The 15,015-nt window shown below is 49.4% G+C and overlaps 1 protein-coding gene across 3 annotated transcripts in view; it reads right to left on the bottom strand.

Annotated features, from left to right (window-relative positions):
• Positions 1 to 1,348: 1,348 nt before the first annotated feature.
• Positions 1,349 to 15,015, bottom strand: part of TM9SF4 (transmembrane 9 superfamily member 4) — a 47,601-nt gene continuing 33,934 nt past the window's right edge. For all 3 annotated transcript variants that reach the window (XM_084776005.1, XM_084776003.1, XM_084776004.1), the window contains exons 10-18: positions 14,464 to 14,596; positions 13,543 to 13,624; positions 13,372 to 13,447; positions 12,519 to 12,602; positions 10,107 to 10,282; positions 9,302 to 9,365; positions 7,496 to 7,615; positions 6,765 to 6,854; positions 1,349 to 3,181 (exon numbers count right to left, since the gene is read on the bottom strand). In XM_084776005.1, the coding sequence (XP_084632131.1) occupies positions 3,032 to 3,181; positions 6,765 to 6,854; positions 7,496 to 7,615; positions 9,302 to 9,365; positions 10,107 to 10,282; positions 12,519 to 12,602; positions 13,372 to 13,447; positions 13,543 to 13,624; positions 14,464 to 14,596 (975 nt within the window). In that variant the 3' untranslated portion in view covers positions 1,349 to 3,031. The remainder of the gene's footprint in view (positions 3,182 to 6,764; positions 6,855 to 7,495; positions 7,616 to 9,301; positions 9,366 to 10,106; positions 10,283 to 12,518; positions 12,603 to 13,371; positions 13,448 to 13,542; positions 13,625 to 14,463; positions 14,597 to 15,015) is intronic.

Here is a 15,015-nt window from a genome sequence, read left to right as displayed (position 1 = left end):
GGCCAAGTGGCAAATGTCCCAAGAAAGGCCCCAATGCTAATTCCTAAGTCCTATTTTGTGATCCTGGCACTCTAATAAAGTATTTTGCATAGACCTCCCACCCCACCCCAAATCATATGGAGACACAAAAGGCCAATTTTAAGAGTTACTTAAAATACAGGGCTATAGCTCAGTGGAATGCTCACCTAGAGTGCACAAAACACAAGGTGGGGCCGAGGAGATGGCTCTGTGGGTAAAGCCTGACAACTCAAGTTCAACTCTCAGAATCCATGTTAGAAAACAGCAAAAAAGTCAGGCAGTGGTGGTGCACACCTTTAATCCCAGCACTGGGGAGGCAGAGGCTGGCAGATCTCTTTGAGTTTGAGGCCAGCCTGGTCTACAGAGTTCCGGGACAACCAGGGCTACATGGAGAAATTGTCTCAAAAAAACCAACCAACCAAAACAAAAGCCAAAGCTAGATGCAGGCCTAAACTGTAATCCCAGCATCCCCAAAGGTCAACTAGGGTCACCTAGAAGCGTAAGGACTAGTTAGATTGGAATATGCAGTACAGGCACAGAGACAAGAGAGGCCCTCAGCAGGGCAGAAGGCTAGAACCGACTCCCTCCACCTCACCTCTCACACAACACCTAATAAATACATATATTTTTAAAAGCTACAACAGCAGTGCAGGAGTCATAGTGGCTTCAGAGACAGTGGGCATGGTGGGGCTCTCCAGTGTCTCCTCTGACTGTGTTCCTTGACATTGGCTACTGGTCAGTAAGAAGGAAGACTCAGTAGTCAGTGACACGCAAACCTAAGCTGGCCAATTAGCATCATTCTTTGGATTTCTATACTGAGGTTATAATCTCAAATACAGTGATGTAGGAAAAAAGCTGTCTTTCTCCATATCTGGGTGTATCAAACTGGGTAATGTAAGTTCAGGACTTCTGAACTGTACCTTCCTGCTTCTCTTATATGGAAGACAGTTGAAAATGGGACAGAATATGAACCCAACAGAGATCTACCCAATTCTGCCTCCCAAATTCTGGGATGCTTGACCCTATATTTCTATTGCTTTAAAAGCATCCTATGACACAATGAAATAAGTTCAGAATGTCAAACCAGTTTTCACTGTTATCCGAGTAACTTGATTGTTACTTCCCTCTTATCTAGAAGGGCAGATGCTTGAGACTCCATTAAGGAGGGGCTGGGCAGAAGAGGGGGGCTCACAGCAGGCACGAAACAGCAACGGCCTGAATCCTAGAGAACCCAGGTGGGAGACAGAGCTTCAGAAGTAGCTACTCAGCTCGTGTGGTGCAATGGTCATACCTCAAACCCCATACATACGCTGGCATGTGAGTTGAGACATAACAGGACAATGGCATTTTATTTACAATTGGACCAGAAAAAGGCATACAGGCATTTTTTTTTAATTAAAAATAATGATGATGATTTAAAAAGTCAGAAAAATTGACAATGTTTGAACCTTTCCCCTACCCCCCCCCCCAAATGAGAACCTTGGGGGAGGGAAATGCAAGATTTGATGAGCAAGTAACTCGCAATCACTCTCTACTCTTTGGGCTCCCTTTTCTCCAGCCTGATTCCTGGTGGACGCTGCTTGGTGCTGTGGAGTCGCTGTGAGGCAAGATTGAGAGGCTCACTGATTTGATGATGGTGGCGGCGCCCCAGGAGGCTGGGGCAGGTGAGGGGCAGGGTGTGCTCCTAGCACAAGCAGCATCCTGAGCCTTGTCTCCTGGCAGGTCTCAAAGGGCTGGGATGAGGGCGAGTGGATGTTACTGACCTCTACAGCCAAGGTAGGCTTGGTCTCTGCTACCTTAGCAGGGGTTGCCAGGGGCTAGGGTAGGGTAGAGGAGCCAGGTTTGTGTCCTTCCAACTTGGGGAGACTGGCTTCTTGCCTATTCCTAGGAACTGGGAAAGGAGCAATCCAACTTACCTTCCATCTTCCTTCTCAGAGAAGTTTTCTGGGTGTCCCCAAAAGAACTTGCATGGGAGGAAGAGGGGTGGGCCTGGCTAAAAGAACTGAGTATAAATGCTGGGGCCAGGGCCACGAGGAGAGAAGGCCTCTCCCTGGCCACCTTAAGGAAGAGATCTGAGGACTCCAGACCTGAAAGTGAGGGAAGAGGAGGTCCACCATCACCCTTCAGAAAGAGCGGCACCCCCTGAGGAAAAGACTGGGGAGCAATCTTGGTGGGTGAGCACCCTAGTGGCTTTAGCCACCTCTCCCATACACACACGGGTGCTTGGCTCTGAAAATACTTGCCCCTGGCCCAGGGCTTCTTGGCACAAGAAGAGTCACTGCAGGTCTCGTCTCTTCCTTGGTGGTCAGCAAATTCTGGCTACTTTGATGAGGGGATCCTGCTGTCCCAGGGAACCAGGACATGTCCTTGTAGTGACCAAGTGCTCCCAGTTAAACAATGGCTCGCGGCCCCGTTTGGACAGCACAGAGTAGGCTATGGAGGACCTGGGAGGAGGGGCTGGCAGGGCTTGGTTGGCACTGAGGTTACTGGCCGGGCTGCAGCTGAGCTGTGTCGTGGCCTCAGTGGTGAGGATGGGCAATGAGAGGCTTGGCGCCCTCACTGCAGCCCTGGCGTTTCCTCTTCCAGTTAGTAGTAGGGTGGCCAGCAACTCTGAGGAGCTGATGGGGCAGTGACCAAAACCCCACATTTATCCATCCTGTGTTTAAAAAAAAAATCCAAACCAAAAAAAAAAAAAAAAAAGAAAGAAAGAAAGAAAACCCAAACCAAAAAGAACCTGAATTAACAGGTAGGAAAGCTCCTGTTGAAGGCGACTCTTAGCTGAAGAAAAACAACCCCACAGAAAAACATATCCCTACAGACTGGATGGGATGAAGGAAATGCAAGGTTTATCTACAGGCCCTCCTGCCCCCCATGCAGCTGGGGGTCTAGGAACACTGTGCCAGGAGTTACATTCCAAATGAGCAGGAGTTATTTTATTTTGTGTGCCTGCAGCTCCCCATGCAGGGCGGCTTCCTGTCTGAGGATGGAGTGGGCCTGGCGTTGGTCCACCCACTCAGTCTATCTTCACAGCAGCATAGATCTTGCGGACAAACATGTAGGCTGCATAGAAGCCAATGGTTCCTGTGAGCAGCCAGAAGGACAGGACCATGAGGGTGGTGTAGCCGAAGTAGAGGAGAGAAGGGATGAACTCGACGATGTCCAGCTGAGGCAATGGCAGAGAAGAGAGGGTGGGTGTTTAGTGCCAGAGCTACGAGCTACACAGAGCAAGCTGCTAACCTGGCTAGTTTTATGTCAACTTGACACGAGCTAGAGTCATCTGAAAGGAGGGAGCCTCAATTAAGAAAATGCCCCCATAAGACCCAGCTGTAGGGCACCCCTCCATGGCCTGCCTCCAAGTTCCTGCCCTGTTGGAGTTCCTGTCCTGACTTCCCTCAGTGATGGGCTATGATGCGGAAGTGTATGCCAAATAAACCCTTTTCTCCCCATATTCCTTTTGGCCATGGTGTTTATAATCATAGCAATAGAAAAGTAATTAAGATATGCTCCCTAACCCCAATCTTATGAAACTAACACCTGGCAAGGTGAAAGGGCTCACAGCAGAAGGCTAACTGTACTAGGGCCAGAGTCTTGCCTTGGGCCTTGTGACCTTGGGGGTCAGGGAGAAAACTCTATAGGTAGAAATGGACACAGCTGACCCACTCCTTGGGCCACTGTCCCTAACAGACCCACAATACTCCTGGACAGCTGAAGCGGCAACAGGAAGGAGGAGGTGTGTGGAGATTCCCACGGCTCCGAGCTTAAGGACCATCATCAGTCTGCCTCAGACCCTGACCCAGAGAACGCTTGCTGCATCTCCAATAGCTCACAGTGCTTTTTATCTTGGAATACATTAGCGTCTTCTGTGACAGAGGGAGCGGGGAAGGGACTGGGAGTGTGACGTTTGGTGGTAGAAGAGAACAGTATGTGCCAAGCGCACCTGGCCCTGAAGGGGCCGTCCTCGGGCTCATGGGCAGATACATGGTCACACAATGCAGCAAGCCCAGAAAAAAAGAAGAAAGAAAGAAAAATAATAAAAGAAATGAAACATTATAAGTCCCTGCCTGAGATCTTCTAAGCCTAAAGGGTGAAGGCCACTGTTGGAGGCTCCCCTCAAAAGGCCCTGCCACCTCTCATGTACACAATTTTTTGTAACTGAGAAGGGGTGAAGAGGGTAGAAGGAGAGGGTAGAAGGAGAAAGGAGTGGTCAAGCCAGGAAAGGAAAGAGGAAAAAGGAAAGGCCGACAGGGTCCTGAGTTCAGGGCAGTGGAGGCCATCATTCATCAAAGCCCCTGGAGTAGGCCAGTGGGTTGTCAGCAGAGACGGTGGATGAAGCAGGAGGCCGAGCTATGAGAAGGTCTCTTAACTTTTGTTTGCCCATCTTCTGGCAAACATTCCCATCCCCTTCTGCCCTGGTGGCGCCACCATTCCTGATACAAAACCCAACCCAGTCACACCCAGAGCACAACACCCTATGGGCCCAGTAAGCAAAGCGATGGGCGTCTGACCACACAGAGCCTATGAGGTCTTCTCTGGAAGCAATATGCAGCGGCAGAAGAAATCACAGAGGTTACGTGCCATGGAAACAAAAAACTGGAGACACCAAGGCTGCCAGGGGCCACCTTCTACTCTACAGAAAGATGCCACCTACAGACAGAAAAGCCAGGAAAAGCTCTACAGAGCTAAGGCGTGGATGTAGCGCTCTGATGTCTGTGGATGGTCGCCTGAAGGTTGAAGGTAGACTTCCAGTTCCTAAGCCATGCAGCTATATCAGACAAAGGACTGTTTTTTGCCCAAGTCAATTTCAGGTACCTGGCGGTCACAAAGACTCTGATTTAAATAGGCCATTGAGATGGGAAGAGTTGAGTAATAAGGCCAAGATACAAGGAGCACAGGGGCAGGCGGAGGTGTGAACTGAGGCCTCACAATGACAGTGACACAGCTGTCCAGTTACAGGAGTGTTGGGAAATCTGTTACTGGATGAGCTTCAGCGAGTAACACCAAACCTCACCTGAAGGGCCAGATAGTATTTATACTCCCTAGTTCTACAGTTTATGTGCTTTACAGCCACTCAACCGTCACTGCAGTGTGAAAGCAGCCAGAGGACATGTGAATGAACGTGCATGGCTGTGTTCTAATCAAATGCTCTTTCAAGAGACGTGCCCATCTGCTGGGATTGCAGAAGCAGGGGTGGGGCCCTGCAGAAGCAGTCCTTTGTACAGCCCGGTATATTGCGGGGCCCCTGGGCATTCCAAGTTTCACTCACTGGACCTACAGCTCTTAGCTTGTAAACACACCCTGGCTGGAGGCAGAAGACCTCTTGGGGGCTTTAGAGACCCCAAGTAAAGCATGTGAACTCAAATCTTCAGTGTTGAAGGTAAGGTACCCACCAAAGCCTCCCTGAATGCCTCTAACTGGCGCATCTGGCTTGCCCTAGTTGCTAAGCCAGACTGTTGGTTTCTAGCCCCCGCTTGGCCTGTGTGAGCTCATGCAGCACGCAGGCCTCCCAGACACAGGTCTATGTAGCCCTGGCTCATTCTCTCCTCTCTAGGCAGAAGCAAGGTGTACTGAGTAGAGAGGGGCCCAGAGACGCGGGGAGCAGCCACCTTCGTCTTTGTGCATGTGTACTTGTGTGTGCACCTGGTGTAAAGCCAGAGGTAAACATTGCTGTATTCCTGTCACTTTCTACTTTATTTTTGAGACAGGGCCTTTCAAAAGCTCGAACTCACCAGTCTAGACTGGTGGTTGCCCGCAATCTCCAGGGACCCTGCCTCCCGCTTCTCAGGGCTGGGTCTGCAGCTGCTGGTTGCTGTCCTCAGCATCAAATTCGGGCTCTCATGCTTACACAGAAGCACCTGTGGATGGAGCCACTTCCTCCGCCTGGCTTTTTGTTTTTTAAAAATATTTATTTACTTATTATGCATTCAGTGTTCTGCCTGCATGTACACCTGCAGGCCAGAAGAGGAAATCAAATCACATTATAGATGGTTGTGAGCCACCATGTGGTTGCTGGGAATTGAACTCAGGACCTTTGGAGGAGCAGTCAGTGCCCTTAACCTCTGAGCCACCTCTCCAGCCCCCCAGCCTGATTTTTATCTCTACTTATTTTTTTCAACTGCTTTTACTTTCATGTCATTGTCCTTTTCTTGAGTCTGGAGATGAGTATTGTATTTATCACCTTTCTTTCTTTTCTTTTCTTTCTTTCTTCTGCATCTTGAGTGTTTATGAATGATTGATCAGTGTGTGCAAAACCTGGGAACTGTAGCTTCCTCCTCCAACCTTAGACTACTTGCCTACACCGACCTCTAACCAAGACTGGCCATCTCTTCCACTGTGCTATATCCGTTATTACCTACAGAGATCCTGGGTTGCCAGTGATAGTAGACTGTGCCTGATGCCAGCTTTCCTGTATGTGTGTCTGTCCTTTCTTCACTCTCTCACCGCCCCTAGCCAGGGTTCCATGCCACAAACCACAGTAGTCACAACAGAAATAGTCTTGCTACATACAAACCTCATCTTCAACCCCTCCAGCCTCAGCCTCCCAGGGCCAAGAACCTCCCAGGTTTCTGCACACAGCACTCTCACTGTTACTCAGACGGGAGGCTTGTTCCCCAAACACACACCACAGCTCTGAACGGCTCTGCTCGGCTCTACTTTGGGTATGGAAGCACAATCCACACACTTGGCTTCCTCTCAACAGCTTCCCCCTCCCACCCAACCTGCCCCAGAGATCTCAAGGAGGGCAGTACCTTGTTAACAAAATAAAAGATGGCATAAACCAGCACATAGAATGCAGATCCCCCTGAGACGAGGAAATTCCTCCACCACCAGCGGTAATCCTATGGAGCAAAGAGAGGAAGGGGCAGGGTCAGCTGCAAGGCATCTTCCCACAGGTCTCACGGCTCCAGGTAAGAACAGTCACATGTGGATGGTGGGATGCTTTATAGCGACTATGATGACAGTCCTGTATCTGGATTCACTGCTAAAACCCACAGATTAAAACGGGTAAATTATACTGCTTACAAATCATATCTCAACTTTTAAAAAGATCAATAGAAAAAAAATTTTTAAGTAAGTCGGCTTGTGCAAATGCTTCCTATGGGTGGGGGTCATGCAGTCAGTACCATGGTGACCGCCATACTGGTCTAGAGGAAGAGCTGGATTTCAGCTCAGACTGGCAGTGGCTCTGCACTGGCCTACCCACTCTGTAAGAGCTACTTACTCCCACAGGGCAGGCAGGCCAACACTCTGCACCTGTCAATTAGAAAGTCACCTCTGGAGTGGATCTGGCTCCAACACCTCATGTTGTGAGGTGGCATCATGACCTCCAGTGTAGAATGGAAAATGGCTTAGGCAGGGGAGCAAGACAGCCTGAGGCAGCACCTCACACGGAATATCCACCCTCCCGCACAGCCCCACAAAGACGGTCAGTACTGGATTTGTCCCATCCCATCCCTGCCTACTGGCCCACTCCCCTCACCTCTGCACACAGCTGGAAGTACACCATGACGATGCTGATTTGTGAACAGGACACCACCAGGATGATGAAAACCAGAAACAGGAAGCCAAAGAGGTAGTAGAACTGGTTCTCCCAGATTGCCTGTGGGCGCCAGAGATAGCTTCAGTTGCCTGCTGCTCAGCAGCCACTTCTACCAGTCTCCTCTCTGGGAGGGCTTGTGGCACAGGGGACTGATGTTTGGATGGATTCCAGTCGACACCTGACAGCATCTAAGATAACTCCCACCCTGATCAAAATTGTACAGCAGCTGCTACCACCAAAGGAAGCTTACCTCATGCCAGGTATATGCTGCACCCTTCAGCTTCATTGCTACACACAGGCCTGCATAACCTGACACGTTTTGAAAAAGATTTATCTATGCATATAAGTAGGGTTTTTGTTTTTTGAGACAGGGTTTCTCTGTGTAGCCTTGGCTGTCCTGGAACTCTGACCTGCATCTGTCTACCAAGTGCTGGGACTAAAGGCTTACATGTACCAGCCAGAGCAGTAAGTGTTTTGTCTGCATGTACATTTATACACCAGAAGGTGGTACTTGATCTCATGGGTCTACAGTTACAGGCAGTAGTGAGCGCCAATGCTCTTAACCACCAAGCCATCTCCCTGCACCACCACCCCCTGGCCTTTAGGGGGGAAAACTCTTTTTATTGAAAATTTTGATTTCACACGATGTAGTTTGATGTTTTCCCCTCTCCCAATTCTTTCCAGATGCTCCCTATCTCCCCACCCACCTAATTTTATGTTCTGTCTCTCTTTTTAAAAAGACAAAAACATCAATAACAATAACAACAAAAAGCCCAAGAAACACACACCCCCACCCCTCAAATCAAAACACACCAATTAAGGAAAAAAAGAAAAAAGGGCTGGAGAGATGGCTCAGAGGTTAAGAGCACTGTCTGCTCTTCCAGAGGTCCTGAGTTCAATTCCCAGCATCCACATGGTGGCTCACAACCATGAGATCTAATGCCCTCTTTTGGTGTGCAGGCAGAACACTGGATACATAACAAATAAATAAGTAAATAAATAAACAAACCTTTATTTAAAAGGGGAGGGGAAAGTCCAAACAAAGGAAAATGAAACAGTCTACAAAAATACTCTTGAGTTTGTCTGTGTTGGCCAACTACTGCTAAATTTGGCTTCTCCCGTGCCACCCAAGATAGGGTTTCTCTGTGTAGCCCTAAATGTCTGGAACTCTGTAGACAAGGCTGGCTTTAAAGTACTGCCTGGCTCTGCCTTCCAAGTGCTGGGGCTGGGATTAAAGGTGTCCACCACCATACCCGGTCCTTGACTTTCTTAAAAACAAAACAAAACAGCCATAGTGGAGCACACTTGTAATCCTAGCACTTGGGAGGCAGAGGCAGGTGTTTCTCTGTGAGTTTGAGGCAGCCTGGTCTACAAAGCCAGTCCAGGACAGCCAAGACTACACAGAGAAACCTTGTTTCAGGAAAATAAACAAACAAACAAACACCAACAATGAAAAGTTTAAAAATTATTTTGTATGGATGGATGTTTTGCCTGCATTTGTACCACACTGTATGCCTAGTGCTCAGGGGCCAGAAGACTTCCATGTGCTGAGCCTCTCCATGCGTCAGCCTCTCATGCACAGCATGTCTCCACACCTCTCACAGCTGTCCTGCAGGCAGGACTATTACTGGACTTAAGGGTGAAGAAGGGGCCTCCTGCAATTTCACAGACAGCAAGAAGAAGAGTGCCTAAGCAAGGGCAAGAGACCAGGCTCATGCGGCAAGGCAAGGAGTCAGCAGTACTCACACTGAAGATGAAGAACAGCTCAATGAACATGGCACCGAAGGGCAGGATCCCAGCCATGAGGATGCTGAGGCAGAGAAGGAGGGTTAATACTCCATGTCCCAGGCACTGGGAAGCCTGTGCTCCCTCCTGAGCATCACACAGAGAATGCCTACAGCAGGTGGTAGTTCTAAGTCTTGCCACGTTTGTGATACCATTATAACTTCCTGGGGAAAGGGCAGGCTGGCCAAAATTCTCTTCAGTTCACAAATGGGAACTCAGGTAGAATGGTGACTGACCTACCCACGGGTCACGTGGTCTTTTTTTGTTTGTTTTTAGAGACAGAGTTTCTCTGCTCAGTCCTGGCTGTCCTGGAACTTGCTCTGTAGACCAGGCTGGCCTTGAACTCAGAGATCCATCTGTGGCTGCCTCTCGTTGGGATTAAAGGTATGCACTGCCACAGCTCAGCATTTTTTTTTTTGATTTGGGATACTTGCAACTGAACCTAGGGTAGTGTGCACCTTAGGTAAGTAAGTCTACACTTAACAACAGCCCCAGCTTCAGTAACGGTCGTAACCTCTACCACCTTCCAGGCCTCTGCTTTCCTGACCTAGTTCCCAAGCAGACGCGAAGTCTGCAGCACCTTGTCTTCACTGTGACCGGAAGCTGAGCTTGCAGGCCATCTAGTAGCACACTTGCTGCTGCTGCAGGGTGGCCTCAGCACCCTTCTGGGAAGGTAGCCTCTTCATGTTCTCCTAAAGAGATGGTTTAGGGGAGCACTGGCCTTGTCCACCCTGGAAGACCCCGGTTCGCCTCTGCCAAGACTCACCCCACAAATCGGTTCATGTACCACCGCTGTTCAGGGATCTGCCGGGGAATCTGGTTTGTGCGCACAGGGTTGTCATATGGCTGCTTGCGGAAGCCGAAGTAGTAGCCCAAGTAGACGAGGGGCAGGGAGATCCCGAACCACATACACAGCAAAGCCACCATGGTGGGAAATGGAACCTGTGGGCACAGTACTGTGAGGCCCCCGTAGGCCCCAACACCTAGAAGAGAAGCCGTGCAAGTGGGGTAGTGGTGGGCGTGGCAGCTCTGGGCTCCAGGGAAGGAGAAGCCACATGCACAGCAGGCCACTGTGGTGGGGAGGGCTCAGCAGACTTTTCTGCCCCAGGGCTCCTGGCCTGAATAAAACTCTTGAGGCCAAGAATTTCCTGTGGGAAGAGCAGAGTGCAGATGGGGGCCATGTAAGCTTCCAGGGAAGATGAAATCTCAGCACCCCAGGAACTCATCACCCAGGAAGTGGGGACTGAGAACCCCAAGGAGCCATGAAGGGGCCAGAAGGAAACAATGGAAAAGGTAAAACTGCTCTTTCTTCTAAGTAGGGAAAAGCAGAGCATGGGCCTACAGTTATAAAAAGACTCCATTTTAATAAAATTTATTTTTTTAGACAGGGTCTCATGAATCCTAGGTTGGCTTTGAACCCACTACGTAGCCAAGGATGACTCTGAACTTCTGGTCCTCCTGCCTCTACCTCCTGGGTGCTGGGATTACAAGGCATGCACTACCACAGTGAGTTCGTAAAGTGCAAGTGTGCTAGGCAAGCCCTCTGCCACGGGAGTTACACCCTAAGCCACCATCAATGTTACAAGTGTCTGTGTCTGGAAAGGCCTACAACAGAAAGTTAACAGTAGTACTTCCTTGGATGGAGCAAGGGGGTTAGAACTGACTTTTTCATCTTCCTCATTGTCTTCTGTATAGTCATTTTCTAGAAGACTTGTGCAAAAAGAACTGTGTTAACATATGTTAAGGTGGGAATGCAAACTTGTGCAGCCACTATAGAAACCAGCATAAAGTAAAAATAGGACTGGCACATGGCCCAACCATACCGCTTGGGTATATATGTAAGGACTTCTAAATCGACACCCCACAGAGATACTTGCACCAGTCACAATAACCAGAAAACGGAACGGTACAGAAGATAAAGAAAATGAAATAGCAACAATTTGCAGGAAATGGATGGAACTCAAAACCATTATGTTAAACTAAGCCAGACTCTGAAAGACAAATACTGTGTGTTTTCTCTTATATGTAGAACCTAGATTTAAAATTTTGGGTGTATGTGTATTTATATATGTATAACTCATGAAACTAGAAAGGGGATCATTAGAAGGAAGGAAGAGATTCAAGGTGGGGGAAAGGGTAATGGAATCCATGTGATAAGAAAGCAGAAGTTAGGAGTTAGTGGGGGAAGGAAGGGGACCAGCCAGAGGGCGGAAGGGGACAGGAGAAGGTCAGTGAGTGAGGGGGATGAAAGACAATAGAGTATAGTGAAACATATGTGTAAAATGCAATAATGAAATGTATTACTTTGTATGCCAACCTAAAATTAATAAGAGAGAGATAAGTGTTTAGACAGAATTTATTACAATAAGCATCATTTGTTATTGTTACAATGTTTAAATCATATACTCTCATTTTAAACATCTCTGTTGAAGGAAAAAGACTGGAAGAGCACACACCAAAGCCCTGCAGTGTTTACCCCTGATGGCTGCACTGGAGCCTATGCTTGATTTCCTACTGTCCCTGCTCGCTACAAAGGCCACCTTGAGTACTGAGGGCGCCCCACACTGCTGGGAGGAAGCAGCCTGTACTCCAACCCTATCCAGACACCTTGGCAAACGCTTAGAAGTGGGGGCAGGTGGCTCAGCACATTAAGGCTGGACTAGTTAACGCCTGCTCCGCTTCTGCAGTGCTGAGAACTGACCAAGGGCCCAACTTCCAAAGTCCCTGAGCCACAGAGCCTGAAATTCCACTCAGAGTCCCGAGAAGCTGCAGGCAACATCACAGACTCTGGCTAATGGGAGCTCCACCCTGGGGTGGTACTGACCGGATGCTGAGAAGGTGAGCCCTCTGACCTTATCCACTCACACTAGGCAGCTCTCACTTTGGTTGAGACATGGGGAATTCCCCAACTGGCCCCTGGAGTGTGGAAACCTCCCTTTAGAGAAGTGAGCAGTGGCCAGCTGTTTCCAAGCCTGAAGAAAGGCCATGGCCAGGGCAGATGATGGATGGGCAATGCTGGGGGAAACCCCAGCCAACACTCAACCCCTACAGCTGGGAACAGAACTCTGGGGACTCAGAAAAGGGAAGGGAACAACAGGAAGTGACCTTAGGGACTAGAACTGAGCACCACCGGCTCTCCTTGCTGGAGAGGGGCTGGACAGCAGGGAAAGGCACTTACCGCTCCTGATGAGTGCTTTCCCCAGATGAAGCAATTCAACACAAAGCAGATGCCGAAAACCACACCAGGGTACAGTGTTGCCGTCTGGGAGCAAGAGGGACAGGTTGGGGAACTGCATCTGGTTTCCTATCTGGTCCTTTGGGAGTTCACAAAGGCTTCAGCTCCTCTGGGGCTTTGGGCTTCAGCTCAAGCACAGTTTCCTTGCTGACCCCACACAGGGCTGGCCTCTTGTCCCGTGAGACCCTTTAAAGAGCCCTGAGACCACTTTCTAATTACAGATCCTACCCAACTTAGAATGGTTCTACTTAGGTTCTTTTGATTTGACAACAGACTGATAGTTAAAGGCATTTAGTAGCAACCACATTAAATGTCAGGCACAGAAAGAGGAAGCAAGTTCCTGGAAGAACCCCAGCCCTGTACCGTCGCAGTTCTATGGACTGTTCCACCTCCAAGATGTCTCTTTACTCTGGTGAATGGCAGGCCAGCTAGCCACTGTACAAGCCTGGCTTCTTTCTCTAGCATGCGATTGTCTCTGGTCTGTTGGGTGTGGGGTTCTAGGCTGTTGCTGATCAATCTGAACCCTCTATTCTCTGGCTTTCGCCACTAGACGATGCAAGCTACAGGCACCCAAGTTCAAACCCATTATCACTCTGTGGATGGCATCTCAGTGGTGAAATCCTTTTAGAAGTTTAAGACAGTCTAGAACTGTAGACTGTGGGCCCTAGGCATGCCCACCCATTCATCCTGCTATTTAGTCTCTAGCCTAAAAATCCCCACTAGGGCCTGCCTATGCCCCTGAAGTGTCTTAGGCCCCACCAAATGCTGAGAGGAGGAGGAGGAAGAGGACACTTACACAGAAGGCTCCTTTCTTCCACCGATGGCCTTTTAGAGTTCGGTAGAGACGGCCAGCAGAAAATCCACCAAACACCCTGTTGTAGGGAAGGCAGAATGCACAGCAAGGGGTGCCGTGAGTGGAGTGAAGCGGGCTTGTGCAGCCCCCGGGCACACTCTCACACACACCTACCCCATGAACATGAAGAGGAAGCAGGCAGTGGTCATGAGAGCTCCCCGGCTGGAGGGCGACAACATCCCAAGCATGGCCACAACTGCAGAGGGAAGCAGAGGGCGGGGCAGGATCAGGATGCCTGTCAGGCCTAGGTCCCTGACGGGCAGACTCACAGGATGCTAGACAAACGGGGCAGAAGAGAGTCCTGTCTCTCCTGGCTTTGGGCCAGCAGTTCTCTATAGGAAAAGACTGGGGTGTAGCTGAGGTTGGAGGTGAAGCAGCTGCTGGGCCTGGCTAGTCTAAATCTCCACCACAGCTTCTAGGCCCAGAGCTCTGGGAACGAAGCACACAGCAGGCTGAGAGCATTCTGAACGCCTGCAAGCTGAATGTAACTTTCATTTCTTAGACAAGGAACTTGAAGCCCAGCAAGGCTGGGTAGCTATGCAGCTGTGAAGCTGGGAGGCTGAGTACGAGAAACAAATTTAGGCAGAGCAACTCCAGACTTGTCTGTAATTACTATACATTAGTGAGGTTTTTCCTACAGTAGGAACAAAAGTCCTGCTGTATGTGGTGGCACAGGCAGAAAAAGTGAGAGTTCATCTTATCTTGGGCTACATATAAGACTCAGCCTTGAAGGAAAAAAAGAGGGGAGAAGGGAAGAGACCTGAGTCAGCACCAGCCCTGCTAGTGAGCCTGGATTGGCTGCAGAGTAGTTAGCTTCATAGTGCTGATGTGCGCTTCCCTGACCAAGCACTGGTGGTGGCTCTTACGTGCACAGAGCTGAAAAATCGCCAGGAGAATCACTCCTGCCAGGGCTGCCTTCGATGCCTGGCCTGCTCCGGGGAGATGAGCCTACCCTTCTGCTTAAGACAGAGAGGTGGCCATGCCTCGGATCAGGCCGTGTTGCTGACCCCTAAACAGCCCATGTGGCCCACTCACAGATGACGATGAGGATCATGCAGAAGAGCTGAATGCCCGAGCCCAGCAGAGAGCTGAGGATCATGGGATACTGGGGCGGCCTGAAGACATCACCATGTACAAGCTTCCACCCAGACTCCTCCATAGTGTCTTCCTGCGGCAAAGGGCAGAGAGCAAAGTGGGTTTGTGAGGACAGGAGGTTCCTGCAAGAAACACATCTGCAGACCCAGGCTGCTCCATCAAACCAGCACCATCCTGTCACAAGGTTCTCTGAGGAATGCTACGTGGGGAAGGGAGGCCAAGAATAGGGTGCTTGGAGCTGCAGGGGAAAAAAAAAAATCTCCCTAATTCCACAAAACTAGAGAATGGGAACAATGAGAACACCAGCACAGCACACGAAAAGTTAACTTAATAGTCCTTGTTTGCTGAGATTCTTAAGCAATTTATTTTTTCCTGATCATAAATAAAATATTTACTTTCATTTCAAGTAAATTAAAAAAGTGTTTAGTATATAGAAAAATCTAAAGACAGAGAAAAGGCCAAGTGTGGTGGTATATGCCTGTAGTCTTAGCA

Source organism: Acomys minous (assembly GCF_964271855.1).
Source record: "Acomys minous genome assembly, chromosome: 3".
Taxonomy (NCBI): Eukaryota; Metazoa; Chordata; class Mammalia; order Rodentia; family Muridae; genus Acomys; species Acomys minous.
Note: the sequence above shows the minus strand (reverse complement) of the source record. Positions and strands in the feature narration are given on the sequence as shown.